Here is a 9,439-nt window from a genome sequence, read left to right on the forward strand (position 1 = left end):
AGATAGATAGATAGATAGATAGATAGACAGATAGATAGACAGATCGTCTATCAATCAACAATCGTCAAAATCAGTTGTTTATATTTGTATCATTGTTAAGTAGATGAAACGATCCTGTACAACAGGTGAGCATCAGAACCGTAGAGACTGATGAAGGTCACCATTATCATCACCCATAGCAGCAGCAGCAGCAGCTGTGGTGACATCAGTCAGATCATTAAAAGAGCACAGGGAGGATGTGGGGATGTGTGTGTTTTCTAGGTAAACCTATCCTTGTGGGGACATTTCTTAGGTTCCTACTTAGAAAAAGTGTATTTTTATGTAGGTCCCTACTTAGAAAAAGTGTATTTTTATGTTTAGGGTTGTTTTTAGGATAGTTGTTAGGATTAAAATAAGTACTAGGCTATGGTTAGGATTAAGATAATGCTAAGGTTAGAGTAGCACTGTGTCCTCTTCAAGTCCTCGCAAGTCATGAAAACCAGACTCGGTGTGTCTATTTAAATGCTGAGAGGGATTCTCTTTCAAGACCGAGCAGCTGTCGGTGTTGTTCAAACGGTGGTTCCATCTGGTTTGAGGATCGTGATACTTTTTTGTAGAGACAGACAGACAAAAAATAACAAAACTGTTTATATACTGTATGTACACGAGAATTCAACAGGGAAGAAAACCAAATGACAGAATGGAAACACGGTCCTCCTGTAGGTGGGACAAATTGGCTTTGACTCACTGGTCCAATGAGTTAATGAAATGTTTGTTGAGAAAAAGAAAAAGCTGCATGAATGTGAGCAGAAAAGACTGGTCGCCATAGCTACAGCCTGCTAATCCCTGCTGAAAGCAGCAGCAGCAGCAGCAGCAGCAGCAATGAGGAGACAGCCTCCTTTTGATTGACAGGACACAAGCGTGGCGATCTGTGGTGATTTCTTGCGGCGGTGTAAGGAGTGACATGTAATCAGCACCTGATGAGCTAATAGCGCTCCCCCGCTGAGATGGTGACCTAGCCTTTTTTTTCGCCGTGCAGCAGGGACTAATAATCCCATGTAATAATCCCATATCATCATTCCAATAATCGATGGCTGTGCTTCAACATGAGGTCAGCGGGCCGGCTGGTGACACAGCAGCCTGACTGAGATCGGGACAGTCAGTCAGACTACGAATGACAATCCGACTGACTGACTCAACAGTCGGATGGATTGTTCAGACTGATTAATATTTTGTTCGTCATTGAACAAAGGTCCGAGAGAAGTTACAAAACAAAACCATTTATTTATTTTTTTCTCTTTTATCTCTTTTTCTGTCAGTCTACTACATTCACAGATCAGTACAAACTAATTTCTGTTTCTGACAGAAATTAATGATAAAACCTCTAAATATTTTTATCCATTTTAAAAGCTGCCAACCAGTAATCATTAGTCCATGTTTGTGGACGTTTTATATAACATCACCAAACTATGTATGAAAAATTCATCTACATTTATCAGTGTGTAAATTGTGGAAGGGTCAGAAAAGTGAGCAAGTTCTGTGACGTGGTACTGTTGGTGTAGTCTGCTGAAACACAGTGATGTATCAAATATTTAAAAAAAAACACTCTTGTTTTAAACCATTTACATGCAGTAAAATCATATCAGTATGTTATGAAACATATTACACTATCACTCAAAACCTCCCATCGCGATTTTTTTTATAGTTATAATTCGAAATGGAAAAGTCAAAATTGTCCCATTCGTCACAGTTGAAGAGTGGAGGCCCTTCATCGTCCACCCTCTCACTCAGAGGAGTGCTGAAGTAAGCCGACCTCTTAAAAGGAGCTTTAGGGTTGGATACGGCCGTCACACCCTGAGAAATAATCACAGATTTAATATGATGACCCATCCCCCCAATCAGTTCTAAAATGCAAAAATAAAACGTGTGCAGACCAATCAGTTGCAAAATAGTTGCAAATGCAAAAATAAAACGTGTGCAGACCTGAGCCTGTTTGTAGTTTTCACTCCAGAATGTAACGGCGTTTTCAGATGTATAATCATGATACTGAAAAGACAAGAGGAAGAAGACGAAGAAGTTTGTATGTTTTAACTGATGTCAGTTCCAAATTACAGTAGCACTACCGCTTCAAAACTTTAAACCTTAAATTTTAAAACATTTTGCTGTGTGGACAGGTTAGGACACCATAGCTAAAATGTGCTTCAACAGTCCTGGTACAGACACCAGAGCTAACATTAGCTACAACAGTAGCAGTGAAATTGGTTCAAACCACCGATCTTCACCTGTTAGCAGCTAACCTTCAAATTGAACGTGTTAGAACGACCTTTCTTGGAACTCTCTTTTCAACAATAACTCTTTACAAACAATAATTTCTTGATAAATTGTGTTTTCACCGCACCAACGTTTTACCTTCTGTGTCTTTTATTCCTACCTCTGACCTCAACTGTTAGTTTTTCTGTTTCTTTCTTTTTTTAAGGAAAGTGAATCTGATAACTTTGTGGAATAACGCCACGTGATGAAGACACGCAGCTACAGAGTAGCCTGCGAAGAGGCAAGCAGTGTGACACGTACATGTACTGTCGGAATAGGCTGGGGCTTGAACCCCCCTGCCCTGAAGTCCCTCTGGGTGGTAGAGCAGAAGTGAATCAGGGAAGATGGAGGAACCGTGTTCAGTTCCGTCTCCTCCCTGTGAAAGAAAACAGGAGGACATGTGACACTAACTCTGACCAGAACAAACACACCACGAATGTAGAAACACTGCTGGTAAAAATAAAACATCGGCGCGCGAAGAAGCGATTTTTCTCCAGCGCTGCCGACAAGAGGAAACAGAGTTCCCGCTGTTTACGCCTGAACAAGATGGAAACTGTGGAGGATCAACAGGTGCATGGACAGGAACAGAGCGTGAGGAGACGTGTGTGTGTGTGTGTGTGTGTGTGCGCCCACTCAGTCCTGAGATGAGGTCTAATCATTGTAAACTGGCGCGTGGGCTCAGCCACTGCTCCAGAAAGATCTGAAAGGCTGCTGGTGTAGTGGGAGAAAATGAACCTCAGGCTCTTAAATGTCACCCGGTGGATTAATAGATGTAATGTCACAACAGTCCCAGGTGATGTTCAGTTCCAGGATTCGCTTAGGTTATCCAAATGAGTGCATTCGTTTTTTTAAAATTCACCTGCGAAATAATTCAGAATAATAATTTTAAAAAAACTCTTGAACTGCACATCAATCCACCATCCATCCACTCATCATTTCCCTAATGCAGAGTTGGATCTTTCCTTCCTTTCCTTCGTTCCTCTGCAGTGACAGTGGTGGATCGGTGGTTAAGGAAGCGGACTTGGGTCCGAAAGGGTTCATTGCCACTGAGCAACTTGGCAGCGTTAGCATATTTAGGTAGCGTTAGCATATTGTTAATGGGTCAAAGTGAGAATGGCCTCGTGATTGTCAGAGCAAACGTTGGCGTCAACTTTGAGCAAGTTGTCGACAATGGTGACTATGTTTGGCTTGTTATTAACCCTTTCATGCATGACGGTCACTACAGTGGACAGCTATTAAAATGTCATGTTCTATGATAAGAATAGGTTTTGCATATAAGCCTCCACAGGGGACGCCCCCGAATCCACTCTAGAGGCTTATATACAACACTGCCATCAAAACCTATTCTTATCATAGAACATGACATTTTAATAGCTGGCCACTGTAGTGACCGTCATGCATGAAAGGGTTAAACCATTTCCTGAAGTTTGCTAGTTAGCAACACTCTTGGCTAATATTTACCAGTTGTCAGCATTGCTAGCTAGTCCGTAGGTTTTGTTGAAGATATTGCTGCAGGGGTGGGCAGTCATCGGGTGACTGATGACTGCCCACTCTATAAGCCTCTACTCTATAAGTAGAGGCTTATATGATGGCAGTGTTGCATATGAGCCTCTACAGTGGGTTCGCCGGCGGCCACTGTGGGGGCTTATATGCAACACTGCCATCAAAACCTATTCTTATCATAGAAAATGACATTTTAATAGCTGTCCACTGTAGTGACCGTCATGCATGAAAGGGTTAAACCATTTCCTGGAGTTTGCTAGTTAGCAACACTCTTGGCTAATATTTACCAGTTGTCAGCATTGCTAGCTAGTCCTTAGGTTTTGTTGAAGATATTGCTGCAGGGGTGGGGCAGTCGTCAGGTGAGGGAGGGGTTCCACCCAGGACAGTTCTCCAGTCCCTCACACAGTCAAATATTGAGTCAAACCATTCCAATTTACATTCACACCTGTGGTCAGTATTAACGTTGATTAACTATGTTTTACATAGTTACATTTAAGGCGAGAACTGCCATCTGCAGTCATTCTCTGTAATTCCATGCTAAAAAAAAACATGGAATTATTCCTTTAAATCCAAATGCCACTGGGTTTACAGCAGCAGCCCCACCTCCGAGCTCCTCTCTGGACCAGATCACCATTTGCTCCAGCGGAGTCCAGGAAAGTCAGAGTCAGCCGGAGACGCCATGTTCTCCCGGACAGACAGCTCTCATCTCCCAGAGATGGTGGTTTGTGTTCTTTGCCACAGGTTCCCACTGGTGCAGAAACGTTTATGACCACATCTGTGAGAAAGCTTCTCCTTAAAGCCCATTAGAAGGACTGGCACCAGAGTCAGGAACAACACCATAAAATATGATTTAAGTGTGAAAACAAGGCCCGACGTGTGAAGTATGACATCACCGCGCTCCTACCGAGCTGAGCCGCGTTCTCCGGTTTTTTCCACAAACAAACCTTGTTCTCAACAGTCCTTGTTTTACTGGGCTTCAAGGACTGACTGTTTTTAGTTACCTTATCATCTGGTCCATGATGGCGTTCTCTATCTTCTCTCTCCTGATTCCTGCAGAACACATGCGATTTTTAAATTGCAAATATTTAAAAAAAAAAAAAAAAACAACATTACGTTTTGCTTTTTTTTTTTCAACAGGAGTTCCACTTGATAACTTTGAAGTTTTTAGAAAGGTTTCTTTAGCTTTTAGCTTGTGTGCTATATAAAATACACCATCAGCTTTTTGTGCTAACTTCTACAATCCTATTCTAAATATTAGGAGTTTTTTTTTATTTTTATTTTTTTACACTTTTCGTTAAATGTATTGTGTTTTGCCTTTTAACTTACTTCAAACCCTGTTAGCCAGAGTAGCCAAAGATTCCCAGCTTAGTGTCTAGCACTTAAAAGTACACGATAACAAATAAACAAGCTCAAAGTAATGGAGGAAAACTGAGCCAAGAAGACAATCGGAAAGTTTGTCTAGAAATATTCCCTAGAAGATCAATCTAAATACTGCTGAAAATATATGTTGGCAAAAGTTAAAAAAAAAAAAAAAAGTGCTGCCTGATGTGTGCCAGGTGCAATGTAAGTATGAAGGTAAGGTAAATAAGATAAGATAAGATAAGATAAGATAAGATAAGATACGCTTCCCACAGTAGGTACCTTTAAGCCTCACCCCTGGAAACTGTGGACGGACGTAGGTCAGCATGTTAGTGGTGGCGTTCTCCAGGTTCACTGCCTCGTCCATGATCATCGTCTCTTTGACTCCATGTGGAGGGATTCCGGGAGCTGTCTTCCTGAAGTTAATTGCCATATCATTTGGCTGCAACAATGGAAAAAAAAAAAAAATTAGTAAATACGCATAAAGTGTTTAAAATGTGGGTAAACCTTGAGGAATTTAACTAACAGATACTTTTGGTTTAGTGATCTTATATCTTGCAGCAATGTCTTGAAGATAGCTAGCAATGCCGACAACTTGTAAATATTAGCCATTCTCACTTTGACCCATTAATAATATACTAACGCTAGTTAGGACTGTTCAATTATTATTGTTGTTATTTCAAACAGTTGTCATTGTGACACAGCACACCACTGCACACAACAAAGTGAACAGTTGCTAGCTTGAAGCTCCCATGGAGCAGTGTATGGGGGACGGTGCCATGCTCAGAGCACCTCAGCGGTAACTTGGCAACTGCTGGGACTCGAACCTGAAACCTTTTGGATTCAAGGCTGCTTCCTTAACAACAAAAGCCACCACTGCTGTAGAAATAGAAAAAAAAAAAAAAAAAAAAGGCAACCCTGCTGTTACCACACAGCCGCTTTCACCAACTAATTATCTCTGCAGAACTTCAACTAAAGATAAAATTTTGAGAAGCACACTTTTCCTTCACCAAACACACCTGTAAGCAATAGCCATACTCACATCTTCTGCCCACGCTTCTCCCCAGAAACTTCCGGTGTCCTTCTCTCTGGGGTCATTGTTCTGTTTGCTCATGTTAGCAGGGAATGACACTGGAACACGGGTAATGGATCCTTCTGTCTTCTTCCTAGCAACAGTGTTTGTTTGTTGACCAAAATGAGGCTCGTCTTTTCTTCTGTGGTGTGTTTCACTGTTGTTTATCGCATCACTGCCCCCTTCAGGTGGTTTTGACTGTTCCAATTCCTTTGAAGTCTTTTAACCCTTGTCACTTGTCAAAAACCCGGTCATTCTGTGATGTCATTGTTTGATTACCCTACGTTCTTGTTGTTTCAGCCAGTGTATTATTTAAACTGTCTTTATCTGTAAGAACTGCGACACAAGCTCCTCAATATGTAAGCGTTAGCTATCTAACAGACATATTAGCAAAAAAACAAAAAAAACAAAAAAAAAAAACAAGTATTTGACAAACGTAAAATTAGGTCATAGCTTGAAATAACCAACAAATAACTAACACAATAGCACATTAGGCCAAACAAAAACTAAAGGACAGTTTGACATTTGACACGTGGAAACTAAAATTATACAAATACAAAACGAAGCTATAATAGCTTAATATTAAACCATTCTTATGATGATTAACATTTTGCCAGAAGTAACTTTGATTTGGCCCAAAGTGGAAGAAGTAAAAGTTGGCAGTTACAAAATCTCCACGTCTCAGTCTGCTCTCTTCTTCTTCATCTTCTCCTTGAGGAGCAGTTGTGCCAGGTGACTGGCAACCAACTTAAATTTGCACGCTTCAGAAATGAATTTGTTCGTTGTCTTTTGATTACGTAATAGGTAATTATGTAAAATGAGTTTTTACACCCTACTGTTAATAAAGTGTTTTTTTTAATCAAAAAAAACTTAATCTTCTTCTTTTCTAAGGACTCAAATACACTTTTTAAAAAAAATGTTTTTTCAGGAAAATGAAAAAAAAAAACTTTGATGTCTGTAAATCAGTACCTCAAACCTATCTCAGAAGGAGGACAGGATTCAGGAGGAAGAAAAGCTGGTAAAGGAATTAAAGCAGATGACGAAGCATCAGTAGATTATTAAAAAAAAACGCCTCCATTATCACCAGGTTTGTTTCTGTGATTGCTGAGGTGGACCTGGATCAGATTCTTCAGATCACCATCATCTGAACCCATTCACTGACACGGACAGCTGACACAAGGAGAGAATGTCTTCACAGGGGTCTCTGGCTTCTCTTTGTCTCCTCACCGACACACTCGGTCCCACTGCTGCTATTTTTACAATGGCATTGTGATTACATGTTGACCCAGCATCTCCATGACGACCAGCATCTCCGCAGATGCATTGCTGAGAAGCATTTCCCTTTTGTGTTTTGGCAGCACTCACGAGCTGGGACTTTGGAAAATGTCACCATCGGGTTGGCTTGTCCCTTGGTGCCCTTGAATTTCTTTGAAACCTTAAAAGGCTCCTTAAAGATCTCAGGTCAGGGGCCTTTATGCCATAGTGTGGAAAACAAAAAAAATCCAACTGGGCTTCTGTAGAACATGAAACCATGGTTTGTTGTCAATGACCAAATGCTGCTCTAAGCAACTGCCAGTGACACTTCTAGGAGAACCCACTACTGCCCCTAGTGCCCAAACTCAAAAACAAACAAAATCCCAAAAGACTTACCTGATGAATTGCTTCAGTCTGTGATGTCAAAGAAACAGTTGCTACATTGCAGATTTTTTTTCTGATTCCAATCTCGGAGTTTCGTTATATTGTGGTATTTTTTTAAAATTTAAAACGTTTTCAATATTTTCGAGATAAAAAAAAACATTTTTTTAACAGTAAAATCATAGCAGAAAATAAACTAAAAGACAACGCTGGCAGCTTTGTTTACCTAGAGGAGATCGAACACAGCATTGTGTTCCTCACGCTGATTGGCTCTGCCTAAAAATTTGTGCTCTTGTATTTTGGTGAAAGTTGATCTTAATTTAACGCCCTACGATGCCTCCTAAACGCTCTGATCATCTTCTCAGGCTTCTGTTACGAAGCCCAAACGAAGACGCTGACACATCTCGCCTCTACTTTGCCGCGACTACGGGACCACTGTACCAACTCACATGAGTACAAAAACTCACTCAATTCCTGAATACTATTCTAACACACATATTTTTTTTTTACAGAAAGAAGAGAACATTCAGAAGAAAATATGCAAAAACATTAAAATTCAAGAATTTTTATTTGTTTGCAGTAATTCAAGTATAGAGGCAGAGATTTTGGGGGTTTATTAGGAGGATGTTGAGGACGATGAAGACATGGAGAACGCCTCTCTCTCTCTCCCGGTCCTACACCTCCCAGCACGGCCTGTAGACTCGTCCCACCATGCACCTCATGTTGTCCCTCCTCAGGATGGGGATGTCCATGTCCTGGTTGGTGTCGGAAGCGGTGGAGACCTGGTTGTCCGCTCGTCTCTTGTACAGTGACATCCCACCGTTCAGCACCCGCAGGTCCCTCAAAAGGTTTGGGCTGGCCACGACGATGATCTTGGAGCCTCTCGCCTTCAGGTCTGCGCCCAGATCTCCATCAGCTAGGCCATTTTCCGTCGCCTTATCGCTCAGCAGCGAAGCAAATGTCTCCTGGTCTAACGCGTTGTCGTCGTCTTTGGTCATCATGGGCAGTGCGCCTGAGAGCACGTAGCACTTGAAAATGAGCGAGACAGCGAAGATCACGGATAGCAGTGACGGACGCATGGTTTTCTTAGATGGTGGAGAACTTTTTGGTTCAAGGGGGGGGTATCTTCTCAGTGCAGCTTCTCCTTTTGCCGTTCTGATTCCCGGGCTCACGAATCGGACTTTTATACCGTTTCGGATGACACATTCAAGTGTTTCTTCCTCCCTGTGTGTTTGCAAAAATGAACAAACGCCTTAAAGAATGGTGTTTAGGAACACCTGTAGGGTTCAAGTGTGTTGTTTTCGCTGAAAAGTTAATTAAAACCATCCCTGAAGTGTCAGCTGACGTTTCCTCTGGTGATGATGAAAACAGCGGGGACACCTTTGAACAGGTGAAACCCAGAAAGACTTTCATCCCAAAATCACTTCCTTATAAAACAAAGGAGGACGGATTACCCACCTGGGAGCCTCTGCGTCATTGACCAGAAGCTGAGATGATGTGATGTTGCTGCGGTTAGCAGGGATTAGAGCAGATAGTAGAAAGAAAGATCATCAGGAAGTCTTTTCTCATGGTATTAACTGA

The 9,439-nt window shown here is 41.5% G+C and overlaps 2 protein-coding genes across 3 annotated transcripts; both read right to left on the reverse strand.

The window, feature by feature from the left end:
* Positions 1–1,277: 1,277 nt before the first annotated feature.
* spag8 (sperm associated antigen 8) lies at positions 1,278–6,435 on the reverse strand. Of its 2 annotated transcripts, none has more exons than XM_008324288.3 (6): positions 6,194–6,435; positions 5,434–5,593; positions 4,794–4,842; positions 2,551–2,665; positions 1,963–2,025; positions 1,278–1,833 (listed from the first exon to the last, which is right to left on the reverse strand). In XM_008324288.3, exons 1-6 carry the CDS (start codon positions 6,263–6,265, stop codon positions 1,654–1,656), a joined length of 639 nt encoding a protein of 212 aa, XP_008322510.1. In that variant the 5' UTR covers positions 6,266–6,435; the 3' UTR covers positions 1,278–1,653. The 2 variants fall into 2 exon arrangements, with proteins under 2 accessions (XP_008322510.1, XP_016893957.1); XM_017038468.2 differs by having other exon boundaries at positions 6,171–6,246.
* Positions 6,436–8,407: 1,972 nt separating this feature from the next.
* Positions 8,408–9,033, reverse strand: pmchl (pro-melanin-concentrating hormone, like). Its single transcript, XM_008324289.3, has one exon. The coding sequence runs from the start codon at positions 8,935–8,937 to the stop codon at positions 8,533–8,535; it is 405 nt and encodes a 134-aa protein (XP_008322511.1). The 5' UTR covers positions 8,938–9,033; the 3' UTR covers positions 8,408–8,532.
* Between the last annotated feature and the right edge of the window lie 406 nt (positions 9,034–9,439).

The sequence above is a fragment of the Cynoglossus semilaevis genome, chromosome 14 (genome assembly GCF_000523025.1).
Source record: "Cynoglossus semilaevis isolate Cse_v1.0 chromosome 14, Cse_v1.0, whole genome shotgun sequence".
Lineage (NCBI taxonomy): Eukaryota > Metazoa > Chordata > Actinopteri > Pleuronectiformes > Cynoglossidae > Cynoglossus > Cynoglossus semilaevis.

Excerpts from the sequence above, each read along its gene's own strand:
- spag8 (XM_008324288.3), bottom strand. The coding sequence starts at position 6,265 with ATGAGCAAACAGAACAATGACCCCAGAGAGAAGGACACCGGAAGTTTC. Across the intron at positions 4,843-5,433 it reads TCCAGGGGTGAGGCTTAAAG|GAATCAGGAGAGAGAAGATA; the intron begins GTACCTACTGTG and ends TGTGTTCTGCAG. Across the intron at positions 2,026-2,550 it reads AGCCTATTCCGACAGTACAT|TATCATGATTATACATCTGA; the intron begins GTACGTGTCACA and ends TTGTCTTTTCAG.
- pmchl (XM_008324289.3), bottom strand. The coding sequence starts at position 8,937 with ATGCGTCCGTCACTGCTATCCGTGATCTTCGCTGTCTCGCTCATTTTC.